This window comes from Arvicanthis niloticus, chromosome 6 (genome assembly GCF_011762505.2).
Source record: "Arvicanthis niloticus isolate mArvNil1 chromosome 6, mArvNil1.pat.X, whole genome shotgun sequence".
In the NCBI taxonomy this organism is placed as follows: domain Eukaryota; kingdom Metazoa; phylum Chordata; class Mammalia; order Rodentia; family Muridae; genus Arvicanthis; species Arvicanthis niloticus.
Window position 1 is genome coordinate 15,377,054 of NC_047663.1, and position 19,663 is coordinate 15,396,716.

At 47.7% G+C, this 19,663-nt stretch overlaps 1 protein-coding gene, 1 long non-coding RNA gene and 1 pseudogene across 4 annotated transcripts; 2 read left to right on the forward strand and 1 right to left on the reverse strand.

Annotated features, from left to right (window-relative positions):
• Positions 1-4,005: 4,005 nt before the first annotated feature.
• On the reverse strand, positions 4,006-9,572 carry C6H17orf58 (chromosome 6 C17orf58 homolog). Of its 3 annotated transcripts, none has more exons than XM_034507863.2 (6): positions 9,078-9,298; positions 8,414-8,484; positions 8,192-8,290; positions 5,956-6,414; positions 5,668-5,862; positions 4,006-4,812 (listed from the first exon to the last, which is right to left on the reverse strand). In XM_034507863.2, the coding sequence occupies exons 1-6, from the start codon at positions 9,137-9,139 to the stop codon at positions 4,622-4,624; spliced, it is 1,077 nt and encodes a 358-aa protein (XP_034363754.1). In that variant the 5' UTR covers positions 9,140-9,298; the 3' UTR covers positions 4,006-4,621. The 3 variants fall into 3 exon arrangements, with proteins under 3 accessions (XP_034363754.1, XP_034363755.1, XP_034363756.1); XM_034507864.2 differs by having other exon boundaries at positions 5,668-5,859; positions 9,078-9,284; XM_034507865.2 differs by having other exon boundaries at positions 4,649-4,812; positions 5,642-5,862; positions 9,078-9,572.
• Positions 6,310-7,642, forward strand: LOC143442634 (uncharacterized). Its single transcript, XR_013110971.1, has 2 exons — positions 6,310-6,434; positions 7,130-7,642. It is a non-coding gene; the product is annotated as an uncharacterized LOC143442634 (long non-coding RNA).
• Positions 9,573-19,287: 9,715 nt separating the features above from the next.
• Positions 19,288-19,400, forward strand: LOC117712099 (U6 spliceosomal RNA; annotated as a pseudogene).
• The last annotated feature ends 263 nt before the right edge of the window (positions 19,401-19,663 follow it).

Genomic DNA, 19,663 nt, shown 5'->3' on the forward strand with positions numbered 1-19,663 from the left:
AAGGAAACTGTGGCAGCAGTTGGCAATTCTTTCTTATGACAGGCTCAGGTGTACAGGTTCTTCTGGGTTCACGTGCTCTATTGAAGCCTACTACTCCCTCTGTACATAAAAATGTCACTTTAGCCTATGCTTACAGCTAAAGAGACTTACCCGCTCAATATGGTAACAAAGTTTTTACTTAAACTATTAAGGTGGAAGTAGTTAAATACAGGCTATTTTGTCCTTTTAGTTTTAAAAAAAAAAAAAAAAGTTCCACGTTGTAAGCAGTGGCTGATGCAAGAATTCTCCATCCTAATGATACAGAGTGATTCTGCATCTGCCCACGTCCAGTATTCCTGTACTGTCTATTCATGTATCTAAGTATATATGGGCTTAATCACTTAAGCTTGTTGCAGCAAGAGCTTTCCTACCTGTAGGCAATAGATTGCTATGTTTTTAACAATTGTAGCAAATTCTAAATAATCCTTTTTGTACGTAATAGGACATTTCATCCTAAAAAAAATAAAGTAATGTTTTTGACATTGGATTCTGTGCAGTTTCTAATGAAACCATGGCTGGTTGGGTCAATGTTTGCTATATTTTCTGAAGCTGTTGGCACTGCCAAGTTGTACAGAAAGGGGGGTGGGTGGGTATGGGTTGTGGATTTCTGAGACCAGGAAGATGTTAATTTCTTATTTGTGTACTTAATGGTATAAAGACTTTTGCAATTTCTATCACCATATAAAGACATTTTATAATTTTATCAGACTATAGAGTTTTAAGTCTTTCAAAGGGATTTTTTGAAAACGTACATTCTTATTTCAAAAGCTGCTTTTCTACAAATCTCATTTGACATACTTCTGCTATTTAAGAAAAAACGTTAAGCTGTCTGCCTTGGCAGACCAAGTGGTCTGATTCACATTTGTGATATGGTTAGGGTGTTTGCTCAGGTTCTGTGCCTATACGTTGTATTTCTTTGCTTTGGTAGGTTTCTTTGGCTAAAAGTATTTTTTAGCATTTCCTGTGCTCATCTCCACTTCATAATTTAAGACCATTTCTTAAGAGATATTTTCATAATAGCAGTAAAGTTTTTTTCTCCTGTGCAAATTCTTCAGGGTTGTATTTACTGTCTGTCCTATGCTAGGTCAAAGAAATTGCGATCTTTTGGAGATGTTTTCTACAGTAAAAATGACCTTTTTCTATTTGGAATGGCCTGGAGTGCTATGTAGGGACCCTGACAATGTGCTGCTGTTTGTAACCTTCCCTCTTAAGATCTTCAAATAAAACTTCTTTCCCTGTCTCCGTCCATCTGTGTCAGGTTAGATCTCGGTTCTCGCGGTTCTGATGTAGGAGCCAACATGGTGGCTGCACGATCAGAATGACAGCCCTTACCTTTGTTTGTCGTTATGTTTTATTTATTTTTATGGGTGTGAGTGTTTTGCCTGAATGTATGTGTGTGCACTGTGTGTGTGCCTGAAAGTCCTTGGGACGTCAGAAGAGAATACTAGATCCTTTGGAAATGGAGTTTGCTGATTTAAGCTACCATGTGGATGCTGGGAACTGAATCCAGGTCCTCTGCAAGAGCGGCTGAGCCATCTCCCTAGCCTCCAGAAGTCACTCTTCCTGGTGGGGGCAGGTTTCCAGGCAGTGTCTTTAACTTGGAGTGTTGTTCTCTCCTGATGGAAGTAATGGCTTCATGGGTGAGGGGGTGAGGGACACGTGGAGGGGCAGTCTTGGCATCTGGAGTGGTTTGAGGACTTTTGAGATACACAGAATGAGCTTCTGAGAATAGCATACCCCCTGATCCAATGTAAACCAAATTTCAACTAACAAAGTGCTGCGTTTTGAGACCGTGCACAAGTCAAGGGGGTGCCCTGAAAGTGGCAGGCACATACATTCAAATGATTTCAGAAGAACCTTGCAAAATGCCATAGGATATTCTAGAGTCAGTTTTTAAAAGCAAATATTACATGAAACGGGGACAGGGAGTTGTTATAGACAACCTACCAAAAGAAAAACATGTCCTTTTCCCCTCCTCAAAGTCACAGCTTTATTTGAAGGACAGATGCTGTTGAATTCCTCTTGACAGCAACTGAATATTTTCTTGCCGAGGGACTACTGTGTTTGTGCATAGGCACAAAGGGCCCTTTAGTCGTTTGGAGCACTGAGGCATGGAAGGGGTGGAGGGCGGGGTTAGGGGAATATCAATGGGGAAAAGGGATTAGAGACAACAATGATATTTGCTCTTTAAATTTTTCTTTAAAATTTGAAATTGCAACCAAGGTCCTGTGTGAATGTTGAAAAAATGATTCTTCCAACCTTTTTGCTAGCCTGGAATCACCAGGGTTCTTTTCTGTCTCCTTTTCCCATCTCTAGCTCATGGCTGACAGACCTTGACTAAGCCTCACTAGCCTTGCCTTGCAGATCCAACCTTGAATGGTGGCTTTTCTTTTTATCCAGACAGTCTCTGCAACAAGTGGCCTGACCTCCAAGTATATTGAACCTGGGTCTGGTGTTTGTTTTCATGTGTAATGTGTCTGCAGGGAGGTGTAAGCAGGTGCCCCTAAGGGATTCAGAAGAGGGTGTGAGGGGCCCTAGAGGTACAGGGAGGTGAGAGCTACTTGGCATGGCTACTAAGAACAGGACTCCAGTCAGGGCAAAAGGAGCAAGAATCCTAACAACTATTCAAGTTCCCCCCACCCCACCCCCAACCTCTTTCTGGAACAGGGTCTCGGGTAGCCCAGGCTGGCCTCACCTATGTAGCCAAGGATGACTTTGGCCATCCTCTGCCTCCTGAGCGCTGGCTAGCATTACAGGCTTAAACTATCATATTTAGTATTTCAAAGGGGGAAAAAATACATCAAAGAATGGATACATTCCATCTTTGAAAAATTCTCTAAAAGACCTTAAACTGGTGATTTGTGACGCAGAGAGCCTGTACCCAGTAGCCAAACTGGCTTCCACAGCAAGTACCAGCCAAAGGCTCCATGTGACTTTTTTCCTCAAACCAAAAGATGCCACCAAAAAAAAACAAAAAACAAACAAACAAACAAAAAAAAACCCTTAGTAATGCTTTACCACAAAATAGAACCCCCCATGTCTGAGGCCAAAGAGGCAACAGTTACTACTGCACATGGCTCTTTCACCACCTCCAGAGAGGCACCCTGTAGCCCTGGCTGTCCTGGAACTCAAGAGGTCCACCTGCCTCTGCCTCTGCCTCTGCCTCTGCCTCTGCCTCTCAGGTGCTGGGATTAAAAGTTGTTCCACCTCACCCAGCATCTTTTTTTGAGACTGTTTCATGTAGCTTAGGTTGGCCTTGAACTCTTGGGGGCTTTTTGGGTTTTTTTTGTTTGTTTGTTTGTTTTTTTTGGTTTTTTGAGACAGGGTTTCTCTGTGTAGCCCTGGCTGTCCTGGAACTCACTCTGTAGCCCAGGTTGGCCTGAACTCAGAAATCTGCCTGCCTCTGCCTCCCAAGTGCTGGGATTAAAGGCATGTGCCACCACCGACCAGCTGGCCTTGAACTCTTGACACACCTCAGACTCCCAAGCACATTGCCATGCCCGGCTACACATTTTGTCATAAGCTATTGCTGCTTGCTTCCTTCCCAGTCAGCTCCAGTGTTCCTCTGTCTTTCCTTTGACAGCCTTCATGCATGCCGTTCTCCCTGTGGCTCTCTGACTGGCCTGGAATTCACAGATATCCTCCTGCCTCTACCTCACCAGGGCTGGGATTGAAGGGTCATGCGTTCTTAGTGCCTATTCACAGCACTTCAAATGAGCAGAAATACAGCCTGCTCCTCTGAAAGAAAAATCAGCATGTCCTCATGGACTCAAGCATAAAATCATTGAGCTAGTGGTTGAAGATTTTCCACACAAAACAATGGTTCCTATAGGCTGGCCCATGGGCTGTCACTGGTAAACACTGCCTCCAAGGTTTGGGAAGAAAGTTTGAGAAAGGCCCTTTCTCAAATCTTTAGGATCACTGAAGCAAAAAACAAACAAACAAACAAAATGCAAAGCCAGGTGCTTTCTGATTCCATGGCGAGATTTACTGCTTTCCAAAACACAGTCATGATACTACAGGGTCTTAACATAAAAATGACATCAGATACAGCAGAAAACATGCTGGAATCAATGCCAGTTTGGCACCAAACAGGTTATTGGGAACAAGGAGACAAGACAATACACAGCGGCTTTTATTTTGGTACATCAGGAACACACCTTGAATGATGTTTTGCTTGAATTAGCTCTTGAAATGTATAGTTGGCTGGCGTTTGATCTATATGACATTTCATATGTAAATGACTAGAATGCTTACCCTCAGTGTGTGGAATTTAAAACTCGATGCTTTAAATACAAAATCTGGCTTGACACATGATAGCTGCTATTCAAAGCTGTATATTTAAATTCGAGAAATGTTTTGTGAACTGTCTCCACTGGGGGAAATGTATTAAATTAAAATAACTTAAAAACAGCAAAAGTGGTATGATCTGTTGACCCGCGGGGGGCGGGGGGGTCTAGTGTAAATAAAGGGGCAGCGTTAGAGCTAACCTGCACAAGCAGTCCATAAGGTAACTAGCTGTGGGCCCAGTTTCACGGAAGCCTCCCGCCATGTGAAGACCGACCACAAGTGCCAAGCCTGTTCAAGTGCACTGGGTGTGGGTGGCACCTCGAACTTGCCACTCCCGCTTTCGGTTAAACCTCTTCACGTAGCTGCTGCCACCCCGGATCAGCCCGTCTCCTGGACGCAGGCGCCCTCTTAGGACCTGGAACAGAGCACTGGGGAGCTGCCGTCTCTTATGGTAGATGTGGCCCATCACAATATACCTGCTTCCTGAACAAGAGCATAAGAGAAACGGTGTCATTTAAGTGCCAAGACACAACGAGATCTGAGCTTGGATCTTGTTACCCTGCTGCGCTTGTTGCAACTTTAACCTATTGGCAACAGGTGAAAAACTGGAGAGCAGGTAACCTGCAGACAGGCAACACTGCAGAACAAAGTGTTCTTCAGAGACCATCTCTAGGGAGAAGTGAGAATAGGTATCCCCAACACCGCCACCGCCAGCGCCCCCAAAGAGGCCTTTTTCAACTCCGTGCTAGACAGTAGAAGCTCTTAGGCATCCCCTTTGAAAGTGACATTCTGTTGTCAACCTATGTATCGACATATCGGTCTTTGGAGATTTGTTTTGTTTTGAGAAGGTCTCTTAGCCAGAGCTGGCTTTTGGGGGTGGGGGTTGACCTTGAACTTCTGACCCTTCATGCTTCCAAATTGCTCCTGGGTGCTGGAGTTGCACCATCACCGCTGGCCTGTTCTGTGCCAACCAACGTTCTCACCTTTATGAGAGCTGAAATGGTGCTGTCATCTAAACTCTATTGGTTAAACTACTGTCCCACAAAGGAGTTCGGATTGAGCCCCACCAGTAACCCAGCATGTGTTAAGACTGAAACAAGAGGATTAGCGTAAATTCGAGGCTAGGTATCAAGAGCCTGTCTGAAAAAGACAAATTCTGGGAGTGTAACTTACGGCATGCTTGCCTAGCATGTGTGAAGCCCTGCTCAATTCCCGGTCTTTGAAAGGGGGTTTGGGTGCTGGGGTGACCAACAGAAGCTGGGCTGCAGCATTCAGGTCCCTAATAGCAGTATAAAGGACACGATGAACTGGCCTTTTCGGGGGGCGGGGTTTCGATACCGGGTTTAAATTCTGGACACGGCTTATGGCAACTGGAGGAGTCCAGGGCTAGTATATGCACGCGGAAGAAAAAGCCGTCGGGAGTGATGTACAGGCGGCTCATCTTATACAGCCCGTCGGGGTCCACCAGTAGAGTCACCAGGCGCATGCCCGCGCCCAACACGTCCACGTCGTGCACGATTCCGTTCACCGCTGCTTTGGAAAAACGGGATTTGGAGAAAAAGCATTACAAGTAGCGCCAGCACGGGGACGGGTGCGCGGGTTCCCGGGAGGGTGCAGCGCGCTCACCGAATTCGCTGGCGCAGTAGGCCTCGCGCTCGTCCGCGTCCTCGCTGCAGGCGCGCGCGCAGGACGGGGTCTCCAGCTCCCCATCCTCGGGCGACAGCGCCTGCGGGGTTCCAGAAGGCTCCGCGGCGGCGCGCGGTCGATTCGGGTGGGCGGGGCCGGCGGCGCGCGCGCCCGGGGGTCCCGGAGCCCGAGAGCGCGCGCGCCGCGGGGAGTCCTCGGGCGGAGACGCGCGGTTCTCCGCCTGCGCGAGGCGCGGGCCCGGAAGCCCCGCGGGCGCGCGCACTGCATCCCGGAAGCCGGCGCGGTTGTCGGCCGGCGGCGCGGCCTTCCGGCGCCGAGGGTCAAGCCAGGCGCGCGGCCCTGTGTAGGCGGCGCGCGGCCGGCGCGCGAACTCGGGCAGCGGCTGTGCGCGCGGCCCTGGCGTCTCCCGGGCGTCCGGCTTTCGGTGCGGCGGCGGGGCTGCGGGAGAAAGCGAGGCGGTGAGCCCAGGGGAGGCGGGAGGGGAGAAGAGAAGCGGCGTAGCGAGCACCTGCCCGAGCCCCGCAGGGAAGGACCACTGCCTGTTAACACCAGGCCTCTGCAGGAGGCTGGCTGCGAGTTCGAGAACAACCTGGGCTATGTAGTCAAAGTATCCTAAGAATAAACAAGTAAACCTAACATTGGTGCCAAGAGCCCTAAGGCATTTTATTGTTAAGGAACTTTACCTATAGCTTTTCAAATTACGGTCTTCTGTTTATTCTAGAGATAACAGTTCGGGTAACATTGGTTAAACATCTATACCATTCACACACACACACATACACACCTTTTTGCTATTTATAATTTGTTGAGAAAGTACCAAGAGCAAGCCCCATGGGGAAACGTCTCCAGTTACAGGTTTCTCCTAATTGTTTAAGCGCCCCTGACGACAGAACTATTTGGTTTTCCCATCCGTGTTTACACTGTCATCTCGGTCTAGGCAGCATCAAGCATTTGCGAGTGGATTTTTATCTGGCTTCTTGGACACCACTTAGTAGTAAACAACAGCTTAGAAGGGGTTTTAAAAGCTTGGCTGGGAGGCAAAGGCCTTTGGGTAAAAGTATAAACGCCTACATTAGTTCCATTACCCCTCCACATTAGAAAATCTCCCAAATATCATGACACTTTTTAAAAATTTATTAATGATTTTCTTCAGCTCTGCATACAGGTTGATGCACAAACTTAAGCCAGCTTGAAATCTGAGCAACTTCGCATGTCCAGGGACACAGTCTCACCATCTCCCAGTGCCCCTCCAGCCAAGCTCAGCCCACAACCTACTTTCCCTCCGCTTGCATTAAAGAGCTCGTTCGTTCTACCCCCTTGCAGCTTTGACAACACTTCATCTTATAATGAAGCATCTTGCCAAATGAATAATCCTGAAAAATCAGCTTTCTCTCAGCAGGAATGGCTAGTTATACAGTTGATGTGTTTGCAAAGCCATGGGATCTGACTCCCTATGTTAAACCTGCACACCATGCAGGCTGAATAAAGTTCTGGTGGCTATCCAACTCCTGTCAACTGTTGACTTCAGCTGCTTCCCCACTAAACCACCATCTGTTGTCATGGAAAAGATGGTCTGATGCGGGGTTAAATGTCACTGAAGCCATTCCATTTCCATGTGGAACAACAACAAAATGACCTAAAATAAATTGCCCAGTTAGGTGTGGAAGATATTAGCTATTATTCCCAGAGACAGTGAAATGAGCAAAATATCCTAACAAAAGCAAAACAAAACCACCACCTGGCTGAGACGGCCTGATTTGTGCATGTGTGAGTGTGGGAGTGTGTGTGTGTGTGTGTGTTGTGTGATATCAAGGTTCAGGTATACCGGAGGCGATACCACAGCTTCGAGAGAGTAGAATGCCTGGGGCTGTCGCACCATTGCTGGCCTGTGTCACTATCCCAAGCCTGGGAGTCTGTCCACAGCGCGCCGCGACCCCTTTTGACACTTTCCCTCCTCTGGGATGCAGCTATTTAACATGCAAAGTTTTCTCCAGCCTGCCTGGCTCGCTCCTAATCATTTCAGCAGCTGAACCCGCGTCTTTCCTTGCGAAAAGGCTGCCAAGGGACATGAAATATTGGGAGACCCTTGTCGCTGCTCTCTAGCACGCACGCAGACCCGGAGTCGCCTGTCCCGCAGGCTCTGACCCTTGGCTCGTCCCGCCCTGCGTCTCGCCCCTTTCCCGATCCCTGGGGCGCTGCATTTTAGCGACCTCACCTTTTCTCTCCGCCCCCGGGGCTTCGGGGGACCATCCGACGATCAAACAGAGAAGCCAGAGGGCTCGAGCTGTCATTTTTGTAGACAGGGTTCCCGGGGCTGGAAAACGCAGCGAGGGCTTTGGCTCGCTTCCTTCCCCCCCCCCCTTCTCCACACCCCCACCCCCGTTCATGCTAATGAGGGGCAGCCTTTGGGGAAACGGGCATCGCTGGCTGCACAGACCATTGAAACAAAACGCAGCGGCGATCTCGCCTCTTTCCAAGGGGGGTCGGATGTGTGGTCCAGACTGGGATCTGTGAGCCAGGAGAACAACATGGCCTTGAGCTCTTGCTCTGGGTGGGTGGTGTGCTTGGGGTGAGGTGACAGGCTGGGGGAGAGTGAGGGTTTTGAGGGGGCTGAAGGAACGCGAGTGATGAAATCAACAACAAATAAATTAGTGCTTAGAATAGCTTGGGATTGTGGAGGGGAGGGGACTCCTGATGACAAAAAAAAAAAAAAAAAAAATGCATTCCAGAACGAGTGAGGCAATTGCCTGACAAACCAAGTTTGGCAAAGCTGTTTGACTGTATATGCAATCTTGATATTCTAGAACCAGAAACGGGACCGGGGTGGGGGGAGGATGGGGAGAGCAAAATTTTTTTCCTTGACAGCCCTCCTCCCCTTCTTCTCTTTTCTCTCTCTCTCTCCCTCCCTCCCTCCCTCCATTGATAAGTAGTATTCAGTTGGCTACATTTACCAAGTGTATACTGAATGCATAAAGACTGGCAAACCACCTTTCCAATTCTGGGAGAAGCTCACGGCTTGGGAGCAGGCAGAGTTTTCATTGTGTCTAAGAAAAGCAAACTCCTTTTCTGCTTATATTCAGCTCCCTGACACAGCATCTTACCTCGATCCTCCCTCGGTCCGGAGGGAAAGGCCTTTTTCTCTCAGATGAAATAAGACCATCATTTGTCAGGGGTAGGGGTGGAAGATTAGGGTATCACTTCTCCAGAGCAAGTCTGAATCCTCGGGGACAGTCCACAGCTTCAACCCAAACAGAAGCACGAAGGCACGGATAGGACCAGCTTGGTGTGAGCTGCACAGAGTTACTGCAGGAAGCCTGGGGTTGCCGCGTCACTGATCCAGGGGCCGGACGCTACAATGCTGATGGACTGAGTAGAAGCTTGAGGTCTCAGAAACTACAGAGTGGGCACACTCAGGCTGAGAGAGCAGGGCTCCATCCTCCGAAGGGACTAAGAAGAGGCAGACTACACAGACGCATCAGTTTGTTCTCCGAGGCAGGAATTATGAACAACTGGCTCAACTTTAGCTGCCGAAAGAATATTGTAGGGGATGTAGCTCAGTTAGTAAAATGCCTGCCTAAGATGCATGAAGTGCCGGGTTGCATTGCATACGCTTCATAAATCAGGAGTGGTAGAGCGTACCTGTAACCCCAACACTCTGAGGCAGAGGCCGGAAGACAGGGGTTTAAGGATATCCTCAGCTGCATAGGGAGCTCGGGCCAGCCTCGGCTACAGGAGACCTTGTCTCAAAAGCATTCACAGTATATAGTCACAGCTAATGTCTCCAAAGAAGCAAGGGCTGTTTTTTTTAAAAACACAAAACCAGGGCTGGAGAAGTGGCTTGTGGGCTAAGAGCAGTTACTGCTCTTGCAGGACCATGTTCAGTTCCCAGATGGCCACTCAACAAATCTTCTGCTCCATTTCCGGGGGCCCCGATGCCTCTGACCTCTCAGGCTCCTGCTCACAGGCACTGCACTTACACTCAGGCACACACACTTCACGTAAACTTAAATGAATATTTAAAAAATCTAAATTTAAAAACAGAAAGCCGGCTGCAGACAGACAGCTTGAAGAACTCTAACCATAAGCTCCTGGCCGAGGAAGGACCCAAAGAGAGAAACTGAAGATTGGGATCCTAATGTGACGCTACTGGGGTCTGGAGGCTGCAGCAAGACAACTATGTTTACCTGAGAAGCAATGGGGCTGTTGGGGACAGCTTAGTCGTCAAGCACTGGTCTAACATACACAACAACACACGAAAGTTCTAACAAGAACAAGTGACAATGGAAATGGAGCCTGAATATGATGCTGTCCCATCCGCAGCTTACCTCAGCGGTGTCAGTGGGCTGACTGGGGCCCAGACTCATATAAACACGTATGCAGATGCTTATAAACAGGCTCTTATTTCTTAACTCGGCATGGAGAGGCTACAAGCAGGATGAGTCAGGCAGACACTTACTAATCAGAGACCTCCTGGCAGCCTAGACAATGCAGCAGAAGAAGATGAGGGAAGGAAGAACACTCGCCTCACTGAAAAGGAGGTACAGAGAGTGAATTCTCTATTTCTTTCCAAAGAACAGGGGCTGCTGAGATGGTTCAGCAGACGACGGTGCTTGAAAGCCCTGAGTTTGAGTCCCACAACACTTGCAGTAAAAAAAAAAAGCATTGACTTGTGAAGTTCTCCCCTGTCCTTTGTCCTCCATACACACTTATGCCAAGCACTTATTTAAAGAAAAGAAGGGTTGGAAATATTGGAGCGATGGCTCGATGGTTAAGATCACTCCGTTCCCAGCAATTCCCTTGTCAGCGCACAACCATATATAAGTCCAGTTCCAGGGGATCTGACGCCACCTTCTGGCCGCTGTGGGTACTGCATGCACATGGTCCATAAGACCATAAGTATGAGCAAAACTTTGAAAAAAGACTAACCTATCCAGCCACACCAGCCTGTGTACATAATTCACTGGTTCCCAACTTGGGACATAGCCCGGGAAGCACTGTTAACTTCATGTTCTGGACATCCAAATTCTAGACGGGAGCTGATAGAATTCTCCCACGTGATTTCCCCCATGCCAAGTGGATTTAGGCCTAAGCTTTCTCAGTTACAATTTCATCTTCAATGTGCCTTCCCAAGACTACATTCAAATCATCCAGATCCAGTTCAGGGGCGTTTCTGGAATTCCACTCTCGTGAATACCCACAACCCACACCCAGAAATATAGAGGCAAAAAGAGTGTCAGGGTTCCCAGACCCTCCCAGAATGGCACCAACTATGAGAATTTCCCACAATCCAACACCTGCTCTCTTGGCCAGTGTGCTGATAAGCTTTTGTCAGCTTGACACGATGTAGTCACCGGGAATTAAAAAAAAAAAAAAATCAATTAAAGGGACTGCCTTCTTCAGATTGACCTGTGGCTCATTTTCTTGTTTAATGACTGATAACAGAGGGCCCACTGAGAGCGGTGCTACCCCTAGGCAGCTGGTCCTCGTTTGTATAAGAAAGCACTCTGAGCAAGCTTTAGAGAGCAAGAGAATAGCTGTGCACCATGCTCATGCCTGGTGTCTGTAGAGTACAGAAAAAGGTGTCAGAGCCCCTTAGAACTCCAGTTACAGGTATGAGATGCCCTGTAGGTACTGGAATTTGACCTTGCCTCTTCTGGAAGACCAGCTCAACTGCTGGGTCATCTCTCCAGCCCCTAAATGTCAGCTTCTTAATGTACAATGAGAAGTTGACTTGAGCAGATACCCTGTCTATAAATAAGCCATGCTGGGGGATGGGGCAAGCATGTAATTCCAGTGCTCGGGAGCTTGAGGAAGGAATAGCCGGTGTTCACAGCCAGCCAGGGCTACATAAAAAGTTCAAGGGAACCTTGGAATGTGTAATGAGACTCTGTTTCAAAAGAAAAGAAAATAGCTTCCCTTCCCATTGTCTAACAGCAAGGTGTTTCATAATGGACCCCAGCAGGGAGTCACTCCCGTGCTTGGAATGTAGGGTAGTGTTGGTTTCTAGTAGCTTCCTGTGTTCACCCGACATAATACTCTGTATTCCCTTTAGCTGGAAGAACCCTGGGCCCTGTTTCCCCCGCTCCCCCCGACAATTTCTGGTATGTGTGTGTACCTTCTGTTTGGCAAATATTTACCGAACGAGGATTATAGGCTGGAATTTGCCAGCAGATAGAAATGTCGTGGTTTTCTGAACTTTCTGGATCATGCCTGCACGTATGGTAATGAGGCAGCCTTGGAGGATCTCCACACACCCCCATAGCTCCACGATGAGGCTGTCTCTAGGGGAAGAAGTAAGCTGGAGACTAATCTCAGACACATGACCAGTGACTTCATTAAGTCACACTTTCCGAATGGAACCACAATAAAATCTTCAGCCTGCAGAAGCCCAGTGAGCTTCTCCGATGGTAAACCAACTGTGTAACTGGTACTCAGAAATCAGTTTTACTATTCAAGTATAGTGATGCACACCTTTGGTCCCAGCACTTGGGAGACAGAGGCAGGCTGTATGTCTGTGAGTTTGAGGCCAGCCTGGTCCACAGAATGAACCACTGTCTTGAAAAAATAATAATAATAATCACTCTTGCTAAAATCACTGACTTCCTGCTCAGCCCTTACAGGGAACAGAATTAAAAAAGCTTGTCACTGCTCAGAGAGTGTCTGCCTAGCATACACAAAACCTTGGGTTCAATCCTAAGTACTCTATATAACGTGGATTGATGGATCATGCTCCTGTTCATGCTCCTGATCTACACACACACACACACACACACACACACACACACTCAGAAGACAACAGGGGGCTGAGCTGGAGGGGTAAGGGCTAGAGGCCCTCTTGGGCTATACAGTGACTCTGGGGCCAGCGGGGCTCCAGGACATGTTCTAAGGAAAAGTCTGGGAAGAGAGAATGAAGGCAGGGATGAGGGTCGAGGAGTGGAGGGTGGATTTGGGAGAAGTTAGGCTATCGTTGGAAATATTTAATCTCAATCCCAGGTTTCTACCCTGCATTTGACCATTTAGTTCCCAGATAAAACACACACACAATCTTTATAATAAGCCTTAATCAGCACAGGAGCTGGGCAGATATCTATCCTCTAGGCTAGTATGGCTAATTCCCAGCCAATAGTCCCATTATATAATTTATATGTTTCATCTGGGCTGCTCTTAACTCCAATTAGCTAACTCACATGGCCATTATTTTAAGATTCCTACACACACACACACACACACACACACACACACACACACACACACACACCTCTCTGCCCCTGCTATGGTCTCTTCTGACCCCAAGCCCCACAACACTAAGCCCCACCTATGCCTCTTCTGCCCAGCTATTGGCTGATGGCATCTTTACTCACCAATCAGAAATATCTTGGGGGGTAAGGTCACATAGCATCACTTGGGTCTATTTGCAGACCCTCTCATCTTGGGGCCTTCACTTAGCATTACAACACACAGCAATAGAACAGACCTCAACAATTCTCCCTTTTTGTCTAGTTAAAAAGACTCTTTCTCTTATAATAATAGGCAACATATAGTAGGAACTGTGCCTCCAGAGCTGGGTCCATGACCACCTCAGGGAGGGCAAGTGCAGGCATGGCAACAAACTCTAGCTTAGGGTCTCCAGCTAGCTTTCTGGCAAGCTGGAAGGCTTTCCAAAGTTGTGCTGACTGTGGCAGAAGACAATAGATTCTTGTACCTTCCCCCCCACCATGAGCAAGCCTGAAGAGACCTTGGTTACCACAACAAGGTCAAGTGACGGGATCTAGGTGGAGTTACCCACCTTGGCTGCCCGGAACACAGAAGCAGAACTGCCCCTGGGCTTGCCTTGAGACATCTCCGGTCGTGACCTGGAATGGACTATGGACTATCCCACCCATCTGGAACCAGGAGGGGTTGTGGGTTGGGTCTTCCCCTTTAAATTGAGAGCCGAACATTAAAGCTTGGGGCCTTGATCAGAGAACTTTGTCTTGGCCTCATCTCTTCTCGCCCTCCTTCCCCCTTCATTCCCAGCCCCCCTTTCAGGTGAATCCAGTTGACTTGTGGCCGCGGGCGGCTACAGATTCTCGCCTTCACTTTCCAGTCTTTAATAGCCACTTTGTTGCCAGATGACACAATGGGGGTTTCACACAGGTGCCAGATCTCTATGCCAGTAATGTCTGTTCTTTTTGTTGTTGCTGTTTGGTTGAGTTTGTTGTTGTTGTTGTTGTTGTTGTTGTTTTGGAGACAGGGTTTCTCTGTGTAGCTCCAGCTGTCCTGAAACTCACTCTGTAGACCAGGATGGCCTCAAACTCAAGAGTTCCACCTGCCTCTGCCTCTGCCTCCTCCAAGTGTTGGGATTAAAGGTGTGCGCCACTACAGCCCAGTGCAGGCAACCCTTAACGTTACACGAAACGTAATAACACACTGGTTTAAATGTAGTAGCGATCACACGGGCTACTGAACTTCTCCTGGCCAGCTGTGTCCCACATCTTGAACTTGATAGGTCCTTTGTTGGTGTGGGATATGAGTGGGTACCCCTCTGTGCCCAGGGTGGCTACATACTTTTCAAACTTGCCTGTCAAGGCAGCGCTTTAAGAATGTCTTCTCCGTTGGACCATCACCCACCAGGACTAGCGTGAGCAAGACCTTCTGCTCTCCCTTGAGCAGCCATCTTGACAATCTTTCCAGAAGAGTCTCCATGCCCATCTGACTGAGCATAATTTTTTCCTTCCTTCCTTCTTTTCTCTCTCCCTCCCTCCCTCTGCCCCTCCCTTCCTCCTCTTCCTCCTCCTCTTCCTCCTCCTCCTTCCTCTCTCTCTCTCTCTCTCTCTCTCTCTCTCTCTCTCTTTCTCTCTCTCTCTCTCTCTCTCTCTCTCTCTCTCTCTCTCTCTCTCTCTCTCTCTCTCTCTCTCTCTTCAAGACAGGCTCTCAGGACTGGCAGTACTGGAGCACACCTTTAATCCCAGCACTAAGGAGGCAGCTGGATCTCTGTGAATTTGTTTCCAGCCTGGTCTACAGAGCTAGTTCCAGGACAGTTAGGGCTACACAGAGAAACCCTGTCTCAAAACAAACAAAAAATAGATAGATAGAGAGAGACAGACAGACAGACAGACAGACATCTTATAAAGACAGGATTTCTTGTAGCCCAGGTTGGTTTCAAACTTGTTTTAAAGCTGAGGTTAGCCTTGAACTACTGATCCTTCTGCTTCTACTTTCTGAGTGCTGCAATTGCAGGCATAGGATGTAAAGCCCAGAGAATGGCTCTGTTTGTTGGTTGGCTAGGTTTGGTTTTTCTAGTACTAGAAGTTGACCCATCCAGGGCCACAAGCAGGTTAGACACATCCCACCCTTTCTACACGTAGAGTGTTTTGTCTGCCTGAGTTTTGCTTATTTGTTTTTGTTTTAAACAGTCTCACTATGTAGCCTTGGCTGGTCTTGAACTTCTAAATACTTACCTGATTTTGCCTGCCACCCCACACCCAGCTTGCATTTATTTTCATGTACTGCGTGAGCTATGAGCATGTGGGATCCAGGCAGTTGTGTTCTTAGCCATGAAGTGGGTGCTGGGAACTGAACCCTGGTCCTCTACAAGAGCAGCAAGTGCTGTTAATTGCCCAGCCATCTTGCAAAGGCAACTCCTCCAGGAGGACCTAATTGAAGACTACCTGTGAGACTGAGGATTGCTGATGCAGACCATGTCAGCCAATCGGGAACTGATGTTTAGAAGAGATGCTTTCTTGGGACCAGTGGGGTGCAGGAGACGGTATTAAAGGAGCCCTGTTCAGACAGGCTTGCTGAAGGGTTTCTCACCTGCTTCCAGAGTCTGTGTCATTGATTCCACACCATCTCACCTCCAACCCCCAAGGGCAAATATGGTCAGGCAGTGGGCAGTCCAGGACACAGGCAGCACCAGGTGACCTCAAATTTGAAACAATCTTCCTGCCTCAAACCTCTCAGTGATAGACTTATGCACCCAACTTTACCACACCCAGCTAATTATAACTCCTTTTCTTTTTTTGTTTTTTTGGTGTTTGTTTGAGACAGGATTTCTCTGTGTAATCGTGGCCATCCTGGAACTCGATTGGTAGACCAGACTCACCTTGAACTCAGAGAGATCCACCTGCCTCTGCCTCCCGAATGCTGTGGTTGGAGGCGTGCACCGCCACTGCCCAGCAACCTTTTCGATTACACGATATTATACGGTCACATTGGTTCCCGAGAAGTAAGTTATTAACACTTTCTGGTTCTCTTCTAGCCTGGTCTTCTTGTCATACCACAGTGTCTCCAAGGTCCTCAGACTTTCAGAGATGGCCCTGCTGTTTCTTATTTGGCCATGGGGAGGCTACAAGCAAGGGGATGGTCTGGGGACAATCATTAGTCAGAAGGTTGCCTGGCAGGCAAGAGAGAATGCGGCTGAAGGAGGAACGAATTCTCCATTTCCTTCAGGCCCCTTTCCAGGGCCGCTGAGGTAGTGCACTTACCACCAAGCCTGAAGACCAGAGTTCAGATGCAGGCCCCAGACAGTGGAAGGAGAGTACAGATTCCTGGAGGTCACCCTCTGGGCAAACACATGGGTGTCATAGTGTGTATATGTTCCCCCCACCCTGTGCCCCAAATAAAAAGATAAAGAAATATGAATAAAAGGCATTCAAGGTCGAAAAACCAAAAAAAAAAAAAAAAAAAAAAAAAAGGCATTCAAGGCCAACTGGGTTCAGAAGGGAGACCCCGTATCAAAACAAAGGTGGAAGTGAGTGTTTAGCTCCGGGTTAGAGCCTAGAAGAGCCCAGGGCCTGTCCTCAGGTCCCTGCCCAGTACCAAAAACCAAACAACAGAAGATCATGGGATCCTGTATTCACTGAAATTTAAAGAGAACCCTATATTTAACATTTTATTTTATTTTATTTTATTTTATTTTATTTTATTTTATTTTATTTTGGTTTTTCGAGACAGGGTTTCTCTGTGTAGTCCTGGCTGTCCTGGAACTCACTTTGTAGACCAGGCTGGCCTCGAACTCAGAAATCCACCGGCCTCTGCCTCCCAAGTGCTGGGATTAAAGGCGAGCGCCGCCACCGCCCGGCATATTTAACATTTTAAAAGCATAATAAAATACGTGTGTTTAACATCAGTCCACATCTGCATAAATTACATATATATGCATATACATGCATAACAAAAATCAGGAAATGGATATGCCAGAATATACACACTACTTATTTCTAGACAATAGCATTATAATTGTTGGGTGTTTTGGTTTGTTTTGTTCTGTTTTTCTCAGCCGGAACATCTGGATTTTTTTGTTATGTGTAACCGCTGCCAACAGCTTTACCTTTGTGACCCTCCTGCCTCAGCCTTCAGACTATCAGATTACAAGTGTGTGCCACAGCTGGCCTGTCTCTTTGGGTAAAGATACCTTTGGGAAGATTAAGTCCTTATCTAAACTTGGCCTCACCTTCCAGAGTCTCTCCCTCTAACACTGTCACCTTGACAATTAGGCCTTCACCTCAGAGTTGCAGGCGTGGGTGGTGCGTGGGGTGGGGTTCACTCCGTATTCAGTGTCCCCCTTCTTTGCCTGTTGGCTGAGAAACAATAGCAACTCTGAATGACCAGAGTAATGGCTTCAGATTCCACCAAGATGGAGCCCGAACAGTGTTTTCTGTTCTTAATATTTCTCCCTTGGACACGAGGGCCTCAGGACCCACGGAGTTCTGCGTTCCCAGTGGAAATGAAAACATTCTTCTACGGGTTGCTTAGTCGTTAGAGACCTCTGTTGCCTATCACCGCGTAACAAGCTATAATAACATCCTGCAGCCTTAAATAGGAAGTGTTTTCTAATTCACACTTTCTGTGAGCCAGGGATCTGGAGGTGGCTCCAGAGCAGCCCAACTCATCTCCGAGCATTTTGGCATTGGTCCACGAACGGCAGCATTTAGCCCAAGCCTTGCAGGCAAATGAGAACGATCCAGACCCAGTACAGGTTGGCCAGGTACACACACTCCATCCACCTTGTCCTACACTCTGCGTAGTTTGGGGGGGTGCGACCCTCACCTCGGAGGCGCGCCCTCTGCTGGCCTTTTCTAAGATCTGCAGCCACGAGCCAGCCTCTCCAATACTATGTTTCTGCCTAGGTTCCTCACCGGCATGCCTCTCGTTTGAAGGCTTTCAGGTGTTTCCATGTTTCGCTGTTTAAGGTTTGTGGTTAGATTCTCATCCCCTTTGTTGTCTCTATTTAATTACCAATCAGGGGTCTGGAGAGATGGCTCAGCCCTTAAGAGGCTGCTCTTCCAGAAACCCCGAGTTCAATCCCTGCACCCACCCACATGACAGCTCACAACTGTCTGTAACTCCAGTTCCAGGGGATCTGACACCCTCACACAGACATACATGCAAAACACCAATGCACATACAATAAAAATATATCACTTTGAAAAAGAAAGAAATCTAGCAAACAAAAAAATTTTTTTATTAAGAACATCTTTGCTGTTATTTCAAGGCTAGAGATTAGAATTTATTTTTTTTCCTTAAGCTAATGGCTCAGCCTGTACACCAGGCTAGCCTGGAACTCACTATGTAGCCCAGGGTGATCTCATACTCTCAGTAATCTATCTGTCCCAGCCTTCTGAATACTGGGATTATATGGATGTGGCACAATGGTGTCTGCTTTATGCAGTGCTGGGGGCAGATTTCAAACACAGATTTTGTGTGCATGCCAGGCAAGCATGATACCAATCAAGCTATACCCCGGGCCTTTTTTTTTTTATTTTTAATTTATTTATTTATTTATTTATTTTTGGAGATATGGTTTCTCTGTTTCTCTGTAGCCCTGGCTGTCCTGGAACTCACTCTGTAGACCAGGCTGGCCTCGAACTCAGAAATCGCCTGCCTCTGCCTCCCAAGTGCTGGGATTAAAGGCGTGCGCCACCACTGCCCGGCAACCCCAAGCCTCTTAAAATACAAATTTGAAAACTAGTATTAATTTTAGTTTAGTATGGTGGCACACATTTGTAATTCCCGCACTCAAGAGGGAGACAGGAAGGTCATCCTGGCTACACAGCAAGCTGGAAGCCAGCCTGGGCTACATAAGAGCGCCTATACAATCAAACAAAACAAGGGCTCTTGAGAGATGGCTCGGTGGTTAAGAGCACTGGCTGCTCTTCCATAGGACCCCTGTTCAATTCCTAGAGCCCACTTGGCAGCTCATGGTCATCTATAACTTCAGTCCTAAGTGACCCACCCTTTTCTGGACTCTTGGACACATACATGGGCACAGGCATACCTGCCAGCAAAACACCTGCACACATAAAATTGATCAATTAAAAATACAATGGCGTGCTTGCCTCCGCAGCACATATACTAAAATTGGAATGATACAGAGAAGATTAGCATGGCCCCTGGGCAAGGATGTTCATGAAGCATGTAAGGCAGTGGTGGCGCACACCTTTAGTCCCAGCACTTGAGAGGCAGAGGCAGGCAGATTTCTGAGTTTGAGGCCAGCCTAGTCTACAGAGTGAGTTCCAGGACAGCCAGAGATACACAGAGAAACCCTGTCTCGGAAACCTAAATAAATAAATAAATACAATGATAAGGGCTGGAGAGATGGCTCAGTGGTTAAGAGCACTGCTGCTCTTCCAGAGGTCCTGAGTTCAATTCCCAGCAACCACATGGTGGCTCACAATCATCTGTAATGGGATCTGATGCCCTCTTC

Coding starts and splice junctions, on each gene's coding strand:
- C6H17orf58 (XM_034507863.2), bottom strand. CDS start 9,139: ATGATGGTCTTATTTCATCTGAGAGAAAAAGGCCTTTCCCTCCGGACC. Junction 8,291..8,413: donor CGCTGCGTTTTGTTTCAATG/GTCTGTGCAGCC, acceptor TGCGTTTTCCAG/CCCCGGGAACCCTGTCTACA. Junction 5,863..5,955: donor CTACTGCGCCAGCGAATTCG/GTGAGCGCGCTG, acceptor GTTTTTCCAAAG/CAGCGGTGAACGGAATCGTG.